This window comes from Ptychodera flava, chromosome 7, assembly GCF_041260155.1.
Source record: "Ptychodera flava strain L36383 chromosome 7, AS_Pfla_20210202, whole genome shotgun sequence".
In the NCBI taxonomy this organism is placed as follows: Eukaryota; Metazoa; Hemichordata; class Enteropneusta; family Ptychoderidae; genus Ptychodera; species Ptychodera flava.
Genome location: NC_091934.1, coordinates 33768196 through 33784247, shown reverse-complemented (window position 1 = coordinate 33784247; position 16052 = coordinate 33768196). Strand labels below are relative to the sequence as shown.

General features: G+C 39.0%; 1 protein-coding gene across 2 annotated transcripts in view; it reads right to left on the bottom strand.

Moving 5' to 3' along the window:
• Positions 1-4177: 4177 nt before the first annotated feature.
• Positions 4178-16052, bottom strand: part of LOC139137350 (FAD-dependent oxidoreductase domain-containing protein 2-like) — a 90451-nt gene continuing 78576 nt past the window's right edge. The window contains exons 1-7 of one of the 2 annotated variants that reach the window (XM_070705394.1): positions 13246-13580; positions 9687-10367; positions 8085-8342; positions 7558-7800; positions 7045-7252; positions 6235-6460; positions 4178-5491 (exon numbers count right to left, since the gene is read on the bottom strand). In XM_070705394.1, coding sequence (XP_070561495.1) covers positions 5327-5491; positions 6235-6460; positions 7045-7252; positions 7558-7800; positions 8085-8342; positions 9687-10367; positions 13246-13273 — 1809 coding nt within the window. In that variant the 5' untranslated portion in view covers positions 13274-13580 and the 3' untranslated portion in view covers positions 4178-5326. Of the gene's footprint in view, positions 5492-6234; positions 6461-7044; positions 7253-7557; positions 7801-8084; positions 8343-9686; positions 10368-13245; positions 13581-16052 lie in introns of those variants that run through there. The other variant, XM_070705396.1, reaches the window with a different exon arrangement.

Genomic DNA, 16052 nt, shown 5'->3' with positions numbered 1-16052 from the left:
AGGGCAGCTTAACCCGGTTTTCAGGGACTAAGTGGAACGGATGGCGTGAAACGGTACCGCTGAACTGGAAAATGAACACAAAGAACAAAAGAAAGTGTGGTCATCGTTTCATAAGTGGGGAATGTTTGAAGGGAACGTGCATCATTAACGACAGGGGGCTGAGGAAAAAAAATTGTCTTGTATGTATGTATGTATGTATGTATGTATGTATGTATGTACGTAAACCCAAATATTAACAATTAGAACAGAGTGATTATAGAAGTGTATTATGTGTACAACAGATACTATGATATTGCAATTTCACCTAAAATTATCAATTCACAATACATAAAGAATCTAAGGGGCACAACATTTTAAAAGTTTGAATGCACAGTTCGATACAGCACATTTCTTTGTTTATTAGTCTAGACGTTTTTAACAGACCATTGTCTGTCTTTCCCCTCACCCCATAATAGTCAACTGCTACTATCATTTCTCATGTGCACACTTTGAAGGACAGCATCGTCACTTACAAACACTAGCTGTGAACAGTGTTAAAAGTGACCCATGTAGAGATAAGGAGATGCTTCATTATTGCATATTATTATAGTAAGTCATTGAAATGCAGTTTTCCTTTGAATAACCTAAGAAAAAACTTTTATGAAAGAGTTGTTTTCAAAGACCATTGAGTGTGACACCTGAATGGCTCGCATGGAATAAACATCTTATAGGCTCCCGCACTGTTCGTTGGAATTTCCGCTTCCTTGAACACCCCGTTTTTTTCAGCCCCCACCCCAACCAGTTTTTATCTGCACCTGTCGTTAATTGCGCTCGTTACCTAACGATTCGGAACCTCCACGGATTTAACACCAAAACAACTCACTTAGTGTCACCATCCGATAGGCTTTCGCAATTTAGTAAGTTTTTGTCGACCCTATTTGATGTAAATAGTTATTACGGTCTTTTGAGCGAAAATCGAAAAAAACTGATATCTTCCATAAAATAAACATGAAAAATGTCATTCATTTTGAATGCCAAATATCGAAAACAATCAGTCAATTTCATTTCTCTGATCCGAAATTTTGCATGGATGACATCTGACTTTTATCCTTCTTTCTGAAAGAGAATGGTTTAATGTTTCTGTGGGGAAAGTTTAATTAGAGTTTGAAAACTTCACCGAGGCACGTGTCATCACTTCTCGCCATCTCTAGATGGCGCTCTTCTGATTTCGAGGGCGGGTACAATTTCTAGTGTTTTCCCCAGACCACTTTTTAGTGTCTGCCTCAAACTTGGAAGAGTTGAAATAAGCTGGACAACACCAAGAGTTCTTTACCCTTTGACCTTTATTTCTCTAATTAAATCCTCAGATGCGCAGAGGCAGAAAAGAACCTGGAGCGCAGGTATGAAGATAGTTGCAGTATGAGGCATTCCGATGGTTACTCACCACCTCTTTCCTATCGAAGTTTCCTAGCCCTGAACTAAGTAGCGCAACGGCCGCATGAATTTAGGTCAGACTCAATATTTACAAACGTGAACTTCATGCGTATGAAGCGTGTGCACTATTCGATCATTGAAAAGGCGAGCTTTGGTGCGTCCGTTAAGCCTCCATGGTACTAGGGACAATAGCGTGTACCGTGTAATCATGGTAGACGTTTGAACTGTTAACCTGACAGGTTTATGCATCGCCTGGCAATCTTAGATTGTTTAATGTTATTCGAGAAGTTTGAATTTACTTATTTCGCAACTCAAAAATGCAAGTGGAGTGATACACAGTTAATAGTGCAGGGACCTTTGTTATCTCGACAGGACAACAAACTTTAACGAGCGCAGCCTGTTGTTATGAAGACCCTACGGCTAGCTGATCGAGTTTCTGCATCCCCTGACGATGGCCTAGATAACTCAGGAAACTAGATCTTCTGTTCTCTCCTCGCCCTTGCGAGCTCAGCAGACGACCTTGCTCACTGTGCATGATTTCGTAACAGGTGTGCGGTAGGAATAAGGTGATTAGCTAGCTTTTCCCTTACAGGTGCTTTGAATATATAGCCAGACTGACCAACCAGAACAAAATGGGTGCCTGACCCGGAATAAAAGGAATGGCGAAGTAGCTTTAGTTATAGCGCGTGTAGATTTTTACAGAAATGTTCTCTCAAAGCTGATCGCAAGCGGTAAAATAGCTATGCCTTGACCAAGTGAACATATATGAGGATGCCGCGTCATTGTATAGACTTTCAGTATGAGGTTGAACATAATACATAGACAAGAACGCCCTCGCTACAATCGAAATACTTGCCAGTCGTAGAAATGCTTCAAGCACCATACAGTTGCGCAAAGGTAGAACGCGCCTCGGGGACACAAATTTGGACTCTCAAACTTTTACAATTCTTTTCTGATATACCACTTGAGGGAGTTCATTTTAAAGCCCTTGGTGTAAGAAAACTTTTCACCAGCTTAGTTTTTCTAATTTCGAAAATTTTATTTCTCTTCATATAGTTACCACAGGGATGGCGGCCATTTTGAATTTTACATATCGGTTCATCTTGAGTTATTTGCGCGGTGACCCCCGATTTTTATGCTTGATTTTGAAAGAGAATGGTTGAAAGATTCCTCGAGGAAAGTTTGAGCAAAAGTTTAAGTCTTTCACTTTCGAGGCGCGAACTACCTTTAGAAGTTGAATTTTTCGTCTTTTGAACGTGCCCCGGCGAGTTTGATGAGCGGTGTCCTGTATAGAACCACGGTCACCCCACAAAGATGGAACGAGCGACATTTTAAGCACAGTTCATCACAGTGCATTTAAGTATTCTGACCCAACTATTCATTTCGTTCTTCCGGAACGTACATCATTGTTCGTTTTATTAGCAGACCACGATTTTTTTTATCGTCCAAGTTATTTGGCCGAGGGCTTCTGCACCAAAGAACAGCATGTTTTTTGCCGCACTGATTTTATGTATTGAGGTCGACTGTGAAGCGAATGAACCAGTTACAGAGACACGGACAAAACAAGCTCGTCTAAATCCACTCTTTGCAACCAAAGTTTTTGTCAACCATTCAACGTAATGTTGAAAACACCGTCAGCCAGACGACAACTGTCGCGTCGCCTGCATATTGTTCCAGGGTCAGTGTACTCGCATTTGAAACGATTGTCTGGTACCCTCCAAAGTCTTGGGAGTAACTTTGCAGACATTTCCGCCAGTAGAGATCGAGGGCAGTGTGCACCGTCCGATATTATCTGTGTACTTAACAACTGATGTATAATAAAGGCTATCCTCCGTGCTCTCTGGCCAGAGCAAAATGTCAAATCGAAATATAAGCTGACTGATTTAAACCGTGATTTTCCGGATAATACTCGTAAAATTAACAGCTACAAGTGTTGTAAATGATCATGTCAAATTTATGAGAGCCTGTAAAGAAAGTTTTGTAAATCAAATAAAAATAATTATGTCTTGAGCACGAGAAAGTCTCTCGTGAGCACAAAAAACTTTGTCATGCGCCTTAGAAGCTAAGGCACGTTTCCAGAAATAGCAAATACAAAATGATTATCTCGTGAGAACGAGAGAGTTTCTCGTGCTCAGGGGATAATAACGTTTTATTTGCTCAACAAAATGTCCCTTACGGGCTGTCATACAAACGCGTTCGGTCAGTTGATTCGTTGATGGGCCACATTTATAACGGTTAGCTTGGGAACTAAAAGAGGTGCGCGCTCATAGAAGAGTCGGCGAGTCAGCCGCATGCATAGACTACACATAAGTTTAACAATTAAAGGTATACTGTCACCCGTTCCAATTTTTGCCACAGTTACCATGGAAAGAGAAAATCTAACCAATCACAGATTTTAAGCGGGTGGCCGCTTTTTAACACCAGCACCCTCATATGGGCATTTCGAATACCAAAAAACGCCCTTTTGACCATATATGGGCATATTTAGATTACAGGTGACTGTACACCTTTAAGGAGAAACTTTAAAGGAGAGGGATATCGCTGGAGGGAAGAAGAGTCTGAGTCGATTATCTCCTCCGTGAGTCGTCTGTGCTTTTTTTCAGAAATACGAACTGGTTCCAATCAAGTTCGTTACTCACTACATCCATCTGAACCCCCCCCCCCAAAAAAAAAATCGTAAAACGCATTTTCTATATTTGTAAAGACAATATGTGGACTGTGTCATCACTAGAAATATGCGAAGAAGTTTTCGGAAAAATCTTCATGTGATGGAGTTTCCATATTTATTGTTTTAATGTTTACATTTCATGTTCATACATACGTAATGTTCAACAGAGAACTAACAGAAATCGTTTACATTTTAGATTGTGATATAATCTCTCTGGCGATTGTAAGAAGATAATTTTACACAAATTCATCAAAAGCAACGGTATGCTATCATTTATCAAGAAAGATAATAAGCTTTCTAAAATAAGCCGCTCTGGACAACATGTATTGTTGATTATCCTACCACGAAAAGCCGCAGTGGAGCGGAACCATTGTCTACAGAAAAGCAAAACAAAACTAGCTAAACCATCAAAACACGCGGAGTGATTTGGAGTAGCATTTCACTGAGTGATACAAGCTTAAGCAGTAACCCCTCCACAGGTGGGTTTACACTCTAGACGGACACATCTCGCTTTTAATAGCATTCCGTCACCGACCCCTGCTTTATAAAGGTCATTTTGCCATTATTCTAAATTAACTGAGCTCCCTTGAACGAAAAATCGGAGCCTGTGACTGGGCACTGTGAATAATGAGGATATACACCGGAAATGAAGCAGACGACAAAAAGTGACAACTCTGGTCTTGTGAACCGGGTGCAAAATATTCAAATAGGGCACTTCTATGAATACAGTTTCAAAAGTTCATGCTGTCATTTGATAATCTCTGTGTTACTCATTTATTTTCCTGGATTCTCAGTTTTTTCTATTATATTCACAGATCATGTTTTTGCATTAGTATGCTAGCTTGGAGACGGCTTTTTGTACTATTGGGACTATTTCAACACAACCGCCATGGATTCTCGTCCAATCAGAGTGACGCATTGATATTCTTGATACTCAGATATAAAACTCGAAAATCTAATACGTAAGGAAAGGATAGTAAGCTTACGAATCTATTCTTATACGTTTATGCCTGTCAATCTTCTTTCAGCAAACAATTTCCTATTTCTACGACTTCAAATTCAAATGATAAAAAAACGGATGCAAAAAGCTGTGTTGAAATTAAAGTCTAAAACCATTCGTTTGAACTGATCTGTAGCAAACTTTTCATTTCTAATTGTGCATTGAAAAACATTTTTTCTGATGTACAATGAGAACGATCCATGACGTTCCGATAAAAACTGGTACCACGTTAGATGAGAAACGAACTAGGGTGGCAACAACTCCGTACCATAGGGAGCACAAGCGTGGAACTTTGAAAGATCGGGGATTCTTTTCTGGTCCTCCTCAGAGAATGGAGTAACTTTCTGCTCGAATATTTCTCTTGATCCGAAGAACTCGACATTGTAGTGGACACCTGGCTCCAAATTAAGCTGAAACAAAGCAAATAGATTAATGATTCAGTTTTTATCTAGTAAGACTGCATTCAAGTTCACATATTCTATTCACATATACGGGGCCGCGGGGGGGGGGAGCTGGAGGAATTGCGATTAAAGTCTTATTTCGTTTGCAATCCCCTCAATACCCCCAAAGCCATTTCAAATCCAGCCCCTCTGTATGATCGAAAATATTAAAATCCCATAAACATGTATAGAACCAACAATATGAACTTTCATATAATATAATATAATATAATATAATATAATATAATATAATATAATATAATATAATATAATATAATATATATAATATAATATATATATATATATATATATATATATATATATATATATATATATATATATATATATATATATATATATATATTAACTTAACATAAATTATTTCATGCCATTAGTAATGATATCTGTGATTATAATATCACAGATACTAATTATTTATATCGCGTTGCTTATAGCTTCTAGCACTGTAATGTAATTTCTCACGTAGACATCTGTATACTTATATATATATATATATATATATATATATATTAACATGTATAGAACCAACAACATGAAACTTTAACCATCAATGATTCTCATACTAATTAAGTGTAACTCCATGCTATGATCGTAGACATTGGAATGGTAAGTTGCCGAACTGTTGACGTATCGGACGTATGGAGTTTGGATAAGACTATAAATTTAAATAAAAAAAGAGAAAGTACACTCACAAAGTTGTTCAAGAAGTTCTTCAACAAGTTGAACTGTATTTCGGGGTTTTGATCCATCACGGTCGGTAAGTCGAACCTCAGTACGAAAGACTCGTGAAGTATAAGCTGCTTCTGGAATTCTCCGTCCTTGTAGTGGTGCACTCTGGGATGAAGGAATGCTTGGCAGTCCCCTGACTGGAAATCGGGTGCGTGGACGTAGTCGTTAGAATGCGCGGGAGGATGGAAGCTGAAACGGTGGAAAATTGGTAGTAAATCAGATAATTTTGTTTACATATAAAAGATTCAGGAAACTTTCAAATATTAAAGGGAGGCAGTCGTCGGAACTCTGCTCAAGGGTTGCCAGGGACCCCTACGACCGATGTAAACACTGTATCTAGGTTACGTTGGCGATTGATGAAAGTTAAAACATGTTTGTTCAAATTTAAATGTTGCAGCTATGTTGATTTGACGCATCTAGATATTATGCATAAAATACATTGTTTGTAAACAAGAAAGTCGCACACGCGCAGTTCTGAAGACTGCCTCCCTTTAATTATAACTTTCAGCATAGAGGGTGACAAAGTACCAAAGTCATGGCAAAGGCAATTTCATAAGCGCAGAGATTTTTAAAAGAATGCAAATCTCTCGCACTTTAAAGTTCTTTGTCTCTATGCAATAGTTCTGTATTATTACAAGGGATTTCTTGAATAATAAACCGTTCACGACGTGTGTACCGTTACTTGCTTCGACTGAATACTTTACTCTGATATTAGTGATCAAAACAATTAGAATTTTTAGGCAAAATTACACCTTTTTTCCTTCTGTACTTACTCTTCAAATCCATACACTAGTTTAAAGATCAACACGTGCTTATACTTTTTGAAGAATCGTCCACTTTCGAGCACATAAGGTTTTGGAAGGTCCTCATAGAAATCTGCTTTGACCGTGTCCGCCTTCCCTGGCTCAAAGTCTGGGATCCCGACCACGTGGACCAAGAAGTCGTTCATCTGGTAGATGCTGTCTCCGACACTGAGACGCGCTGAAAAAATAACAATGGTGATAATGCCTGACTTCAAGAATAGTGTCTGAGAGTGTCTATGTACTTGCAGTACACGTATTGTTTCATCATAAATTTTTAAACTTGTGGTTGTAAACTGATCTACCTCTTCAAGCCAATACTGTTCTTAGCGGCACTCCTGCCTTAGATATCAAAACACATTCAATCGAGTAAGGGGATAATACCACAAGTATGGCATACAGAAGTGACACTCCCTCGGTAACCCTTCCAGCTATTAGGCTCCTGGTATCGCCAGAAAATAAAGCCAACAAAAGGAGCTGACTTACCAATCATTCTATTGGTTATTGCGTCCAACGTCACGTCCACCGGAACTCTGGGATACGGGACATCATCGTATTTTTCTTCCAGGAGGTTGGACAAGGTGCGGATGTTGTACCGGAAGCCGTGGATGAACCCAGATGCCGCCTTTCTGTCGTTGCATTGCATGCTGGTTCCGATGAAGTACATATTTGGGATGCTTGATTCCCAGGTGTTGGATAGTTTAGGGAATTTTCCATCGGCCATCGTATCTGTTACAAGTTGACAAAAAATTCCGATGTATATGTGCAAGTCAGTATATATTCAAATACAATATTAAGAGCCAACAGTCAGGTATTCTCTGTGGAATTTGGAGTGAGCATCTCAAGTCTGCTTTCTAAACTATGTATTTACTGAGATGATTATATTCTGTTTGATTCGCAGTTTTTTCTTTTCTTATAGACTACACCAGATAACCAAAGGTCGAAGTAGGCTTGTTAAAAACTGCATAATTTGAGGATCAACGATGGAGAGAGCAAAAAGTATGCGACCTTACCCGGCTTGCAGTCTTCGGCAAACATCGACAAATCCACATAGTTGAAACCGGTGCAGCAAATCACGTGATCATAGGGTGGGGGTCGGAGATAGAAGTAGCCTTGTTTTTCCTTCCAGTGAACGACAGCATCCTTCAAGACCACAAGGTACTTGCCATCCGGTGTCTTCTCGATCGACTGCAGCAACAACGCCGCATACACGGCCAGTGACTTCAGCTGGTACATGTCTAGTATGTTGTTGTTGACGGCACGCAGGTCACCTGAACACAAATTGCAATACCAGACGATTTGGTTTATCCGTGCTATGTCAAATACTCCAAAAAGAAACTAAACTCTCACTCTTTCTATTCTTCATATTCAGACTTGCCAGTGAAGTAAAATTACCTTGGTAGGCCCTACAACAATTATCAAAATTGAGGTAGTATGCGCCTCGAAAGTAAAAGATTTAAACTTTCCCTCAAATTTTCCTCAAGGAATCTTTCAACCATTCACTTTCAAAATCAAGAATGAAAATCGGGTGTCACTATGCAAATTTTGATACTAGAGAATTAAGGTACCAAGACAAGAAATTGACCTCTTTAATCTAACAATTCCACTCCTAAGCTCAGAACCCTCGTAAATTATATCTTGCTTAGTTTTTATTTTTTTATTTTTATTTGAGCAAAATTTCGAAGAAATCAACTACGATTAAATTCACCGCTCTGGAAGTTTTTCTATCATAGAATTTGTTTAAGAAGGTTTAAAAATATTCTGAGACAAACTTTGGAAGATCCTTAAGACAGCTTGCACTCACACAAATTTCAGCCACATATCTCAAAGCATTGAACAAAATATAGGGAAAACCGACTTTTGAAATGTTATGCAAATTACCTGTCACATGATAGTTATGTAAATAATGGTGACACTATGGTAACCAAAATGTTTCCCTATATCTAGGCTTTCCAAAAATATATAAGTTACGGGGGTTCTGAGCTTATTAACCACTAGAGAATTGTTAGCTTAAAAAGGTCAATTTCTTGTCTTGAAACCTTAAATTACCCAAGATATGCAGATCTTTGAAATTCAAAATCTAGCATTCAAAGTATATATACTTTTACTGTTTTAGGAATCATATCATGTGCAGACCGAAGTAAACGAGATAGGACTGCCAAGCGACAGTTTTTACAAACTTAAGGCAGAAAGCGCCTGGGGAGAGAAATTTCTACAATTCTTTTCTGATCTACCACTTATGGATGCTCATTTTAAAGCTCTTGGAGGAAAAAACACTTCTACCATCCCTGGTTTTCGAAAATCAAAAAATTAAATTTTTGCTCCCTAGTGTTAACTCAGGGATGGCTGCCATTTTGAATGTTAAGTATCGCAAAATGTTGGGTAATTCCTTTCGCTAGTTCCAAACTTTGCACAATGACCCACGATTTTATTGTTGATTTTGTAAGAAAATGTTTTACAATTTCATTGAAAAAAGTTTGAGCAAAAGTTTAAGTCTTTCACTTTCGAGGTGCGTACTATCTTAATTTGCATCGACCTAGAGGCACATTCCCGCCCGTTTTGCACCAAGTTTTGGTTATATTTACAGAGCGAAAAAAGAAAAAAAGTAATCTCACCGACGAAGTGGGTTTCCCAAGCATATTTCAGTTTCCTGTCTCCAAACATATGCACCAAACTTGCATGGCCAGCTAGGTTGTTTGCTGTTTCAAATGCACTGTTGCCGTTACCAATGATCAACACGTTTTTGCCTTCGTATTTCTCAGGATTGACATCATGGGTACCATAGGTCTCCATGTGCTCTTTTCCTTTGATTTCCTCAGGAATTCTTTCAGACACTGCTCCAGTGGCGATGAGCAACACCTGGGATTTGTAAACAGCTCCCTCGGTGGTTGTTATAGTGAAATTGACGTTGGCTTCATCGCCTTTGTATTTGGTGATTTCTTTCACTCGTGTGTTGTATTTGATGTTGATCTTCAACTTTGTAGCGAAGTCTTTGGCGTAGCGAACCAGATCATCGGCCGATGGGAAGAGCTCCTTGGAGTACTTGGTGAAGAGAAGGTCACGGTCATCGCTGAGAAGAGAATTCCAGTCATGGCGCATGTTGTACTCGTGCTCTGGAAACGGATTGAATCGCTTGTTGATGGAGATCAGGGTGCGATGAACTGGATTGGTACGAAAGAAAGAGCCTGGCACGTCACTAGCTTCCAGAATGACATATTTTCGACCAGCACGTTTGAGGAAATATCCCATCTGAAGACCGGCAGGACCAGCTCCAACGATGACATATTGGTATGTACCTATAGGTATAATGGTATGAAAAACAAAATGTCTACATTTTGCGACCTTGAACTGAAACGAATATAAGCGAGTGGTTGTAAAAATGAAAAACAATTATTCGTAGTTGAGTATTTGACAAGTTACGAATTAATTAGGATGGAGATTATGTCAAGAAAGAACGAGCCTGGCACGTCATCAACGGAATGCTGAATGCTGAATTTTCAAGCTTTATAAACGCTCTTTGTCTCAGCACCAATATTCTATTCTAGTCGAGGGACCCGTTCTAAGGTTGGTATTATAATTGCTATTTTACCACAGCCGGCGTGAGCTCTTGTCCAATCAGAACGACCCACTTGCACAATCAGTATATTAATATGATATAACGTAATGCATGATAAGTAAAATCGCTTAATGTCGGATAACTGCAGGCCGATAATTCTGGCGGTATTTTTTGAGTAACAGTGACAAGTTTGTAACACATCATATATTTATTTCATTGTATATATGATGACGCAGAGTCGAGGATTTGCATCGGCTGACTGCGCAGCTGCGATCTTGGTTCCAGAGTGAGTTTGTTGGTCCTTGATGTGCCTGTGTTGGTCTTAGTAATGCACATATTGCATTTTGTGGATTTGTTGTTTATTTTGCACTATATGGCTACAGGCAATTGTCAAAGTTGTCCTCTAAGATTCATGAATATTTTTCAACGGCAATTGACACAGCTCCCAAAAATATGAACTTCAATTAAGAAAATACAGTATTTAGAACATGGAAACCTTCCTATTCAAAGAAGGGTCACTTGAACTCTCGATGACGATCATGTGTATGACATCACAATTTTTTTCTCTGCAGCTTCAACAAATATCATTACAGAGACACTTTTATTTGGAAGTATTTACTACATTGTCATGACAACGCCCTCGCTAGTTTTCTTCAGACATTACAGCCAATGAAAGTAACATCTGTTGGTAATGATCTACATCTGCGGAGGGACTGTGATCTACGTGGCGGTTGCAAGATAGAATCAATATAGTCTTTTTAAATTTTTACCCTTATAGATAATATATGCAGCGAAAACTGGCAACGCGGAGAAGATGAAGATGGAATCCACACAATAAAGCCATTTAGGATACCAAGATAAATTGATATAAACCAGAATGGAGCTGGATAGTTCAATGCCTATCTGTTTATGGTTAGTACGATTGTTGTCCATGATAGGCAAGATCTGTACACGGACTTTTTAAAGGCAGATGTGTACGTCACCATAATGCAATGTCATGCACACATAGGTAACTGATGAACCCATCATCTGTATAGTCCCAGCCCACGTGACTTGATGGTCAAGTCGGCGACTACGCAGATGGTAATGATTCTGCATTTTAGAGCTAACTTATATGGACCGGTCTGAAGCAACCATCTCGACCGTGCTAGCTGATTCCATCCATGAAATAAGACAACTGCTATTTTTCAAAGTTCATAAAGTACGCTTCCATATTTCAAATTCAGTGTATAGTACGACATACAATAGGCGTTTCATTTTGTGTAGCGTCTTGAGTGATTTTTCCGACTGTCTTCTTCAAAGTATTTATTTTCTCTCCCTGTTCTTGGTAGAATAAGCAGGGTGGAAGAAAACGATTTATGGTGAATGTATATAGTGAATATTCGCATTGTAATATTGCAAAATTAACATTTGACAAGGGAAACAGAAATGTAAATTAGCAAGATATTTTCCTTTTAGAATAGACTACCAAAGGACATACATGCCCATTCGATCCAGTAGAATTTCGTCTTTGTTTTCAACCAATTGTACAACATGCCTCGGTATGACTAAGTACTTTTACAATGTGACGTCATCAGTGATATCAGGAATAAAGTTATCTTATCACTTGAAAGTTTACTGAATCCCTAGCTTAGTATTTTTAGCTCATCTAGCAGAAATGACACAGCAAAAATTTCGCCGGGACTCTGTACTTTTCACTGTGACGTCATGATTTAGCCATTGCTTTCTGCCTTTAAGGCAAGACCTGGCCGGCTTCCATCGATGCTGATTTGTAAAATAGAAAAAAAATCCGTCTATAGTTCTGATACACGGTTTTGATATACTGAATAGACGAAGAATTTATCAACTTGTCTGCATGACTTCAACAACATATGGTTTTTCACAGACAGGTAAACATACACACTTGATCAAACGAATGATTGAAGCTATAATATATCTGGAATTACAAATCTGCTCTCAAAATCTGTACCTGCAAATCGTCTAGATATGAAGGATGCTTATTGGTCACATGACAGAGTCGTCCCATGGAAAAACAATCTATTCCGAAACCCATCTAATGAATCGTTTGCAAGCCAAGATATGTAGATTCGACCAGAAGCACAGAAAACTCGTATTCGTCAAATGGCCTTCCCGCGTATTTTTGTTTTAACGTGTGCAATGATAACATGACAACATTTCCAGTTGGTATCCACTGCTGTCTTTGCAGATTGCCTTTGTCTACAATATTTGCACATTGGTAAAGTTGCACTTTAGATGTAACCCTACGCCTGCCTTCTTATCAAGTAACTATGGCAGATGATGCACCGTAACCATGTATTCTGCCCACAGATATAGAGCATGCAGTCACTGGATTTTAACATTGCAAGGGACGGCGTCGACAAAATGTGAAAATGGTACCAAGACAGTTATACTCAACGATTGGCTGTTTCATTTGGCAGTTGATCTCGACTTTCTATGACGACAGTTGGACTGAAAAAGCTATATGTCTGAAAATAGCGCTATCGCATTATTATGTCTTCCCTGTGAGAAAGGAGACTTCACAAAAAATCGCTTTCGCCACCTGTTATGCAATCATTCTTAGATATTACGTGAAGTGCAAATAAATTGATAATACAAACCTGGCGAAGTTTCTTGAGCAGAGGCCATGTCTCAGCGTGCCAACTTGAAGATGGTCAGTCAGAGAGCTTGCAGGACCACTTAGATGATGACAGCTAGAGAGAGAATCTATTAATGTGGCCGAGTCTTCCAATACCTTTCATTAAAAATTGACCACGTGACTGGCATATCACATTTTTACACTTCTAATGACCCTACCGATATTAGGGGTCGCACTCGGGCTGAAATCTTATTGCATGTCTTAGTTCACATGTACCATAATGAGTCAAATTGACCCAATTAAAGGAGCGAGCTGGGTTTCGACGCAAATTTGCTTCAAAATGTGTATCCAAATGATGATACCGCAGCGGAAAGCGTATTTGGCAATTTTAATCATAAAGGAATAAAAACAGTAAGTGTAAGCTTTGGTGAAAGTTAAAAAGAATCAGTCAAGCCGACAAGAATATTTTACAATAATATACAATCGATAAATTTTATTCTCGAGTATATCGAATGCATTAACAGTACACCAAACAGAGCTATTCTAAATTCGTGTGCTGAAATCAATGTCTCGCTTTGATTGAAATGATTTCATTTTTGTACAGCGATCGAGACTAAATTGTTTCACGAGATCATTTACGCCTGGTAAGTGGGCAATAAGTGGGGTTGAAAGAACTGTTTTGTTTTAATTCAATGCTAACAAACGAGAGCCCTTGATCAATAGTACACGATACACGTCAGAGGGTAAGGAGGTTGGGAGGGAAGTCCTCCCTTCTCCTTCTACCTCCTTGTCGCCCATTCCTCCCTGATGCGTGTAAGGAAGTTGGAGAAATAATTTAATCTCGTCAAGACCACTCAATGTAAATAAACTTGCCGTTTAAAATTGATGAACGAGTGTCAAGTCCAAGTTTCAAGCGCGACTGGGTTTGAACAAGGTCAGTGCCATCCTGAAAGACGTTGATTTGTCAGTATTCACAGTGTTTGCGCGAGGAACGCTCCCCAAGGACTAAGCGATTCATTCTTAGATCAAAACACCCTGTCCAAGGTATCACAGCACGACACTGTTATGAAAAGTCTGACTGTAACCTTTTCCTGTAATTGTGGCATGTTTAAATTTCCCTGATGCACCGTACGCCCGTAAATAAAAAAAATAACAAATCATTAGACAAACAAAACAAGTCTTAGAGCACTCTGTCTACGGCATATTGGCGTACACAGAATGAAATACTCAGGAAAACTCAACTTAGCGTTCACAGAAGCACACAAGCCATAACTACAACCATATAACGTCGAATTTACTGAAATGCAGATTAAAGCATGACAATGCAGAATTTTCATCCGGATTTTAATTAATGAGGTCTTGTAAGTTTGACAGCGTGTCCGTAGTATCGGGGCTAAATGAACGAAGTTCTATCGTCACCGCAGAAAGGACATTGTCTGACACACTAACTGAACAAATTGAAAACCATGGGAGCTGATCCAGGTCACCGATGAGAGAATATCGCGCATGCCTACAGCGGTTGACCTTTTTGTTTAAAAAGCCAATAGGGTGAGACTCTTCTAAAATACCAGGTTAATGATAGACAAACAGTAAATGTGTTATCTTAGTAACGCTAAACATAATTCGAATCCTTGATCTTTAGATACCTGGGTTGTGCATTACGCGTACCACGGGAGTTTAAGTATCTTTTAATGGTTTTTAGTCGTCATGTGACATAGGCTATGTTACAGAGGTCGTAAAGGTGTGTTAAAGTACACACGGTCTCAGCTTTGTCTTTTACGAGTGTCGCTAATTACAGTCGTAAATAAATTGTCCGCACTCTTACTTCAATATTTCTTAGTTAATTTTCCAGGTCGCGTAGTGCCTTGATCATTTCCGTCTTGCCTTGTGTTCCTACTCATGAAGTAGAAATATCCAGGATCCCCCGACCAGCAAATGGTGATGTAGCATGAACAACAAACAAACAAACAGCAGCGACAAAATCACCACCAAGACCACCACCACAACCAACAGCAACAACAATATTACTACCAGAAATAATTATCATAAGATAAAAGATTTGATTTATCAAGGAACGTGTATCGCTTAAAAGGTATATGAGCTAAACACAAAACAGACGAAGAGGAATCTTTAACAAAATTTGAAGTTGACATAATAACAATAATATAATTCATATGTAGGGCTTATTAGTATTGCCTTCTTGAAGGTTGTCAGCAGGCTCACAATCAGAAGGCTGTACACTTATCGAAGCCCAGGTACAACACAGATATCCGATATCTATAGAATGAAAACAACTTTGCTGCTTGCTGTAACAACTCCTGCACTGTCACATTGTGTCACTGTCTAACTGTCACAAGTGGAGTTTGCACTGGAAAATTTTATAAAACTTATTTGTCAGATTACTAAAATGCTGCTTTTTTGAATGTGGGGTAAGGTTCAAGTTTTTGAGTGATAATGCTGAGTGCTGAAGCGTTGCGTTTTCCATAATTCGCTAACTTGAAGCCAATCCTGTTAGTCGATGACAGGCCAAGCTGAGACATCAACTCAGAAGACAGTGACGCCTGGACACTTGCAGCGAAGCAAGATCGTGACACCGATAAAGGGGCAATAAGTGACACTCTCAATCTGTTGTTATTATATTCCAGCATAGTTTTGGCTAAATGAAAGGGCAAAACGTTAAAAGATGATATGCATTTTCATTGACTATCACGGTCACCAGTGTTACGTGATTTACAGACAAGAAAGGTATCAACTATCTTTTACAATATAATCGTTTGCTTGCTGCGGCCAGACTTTTTACTTCCGAGGGGTCCAGTGCAATGCAGCGAC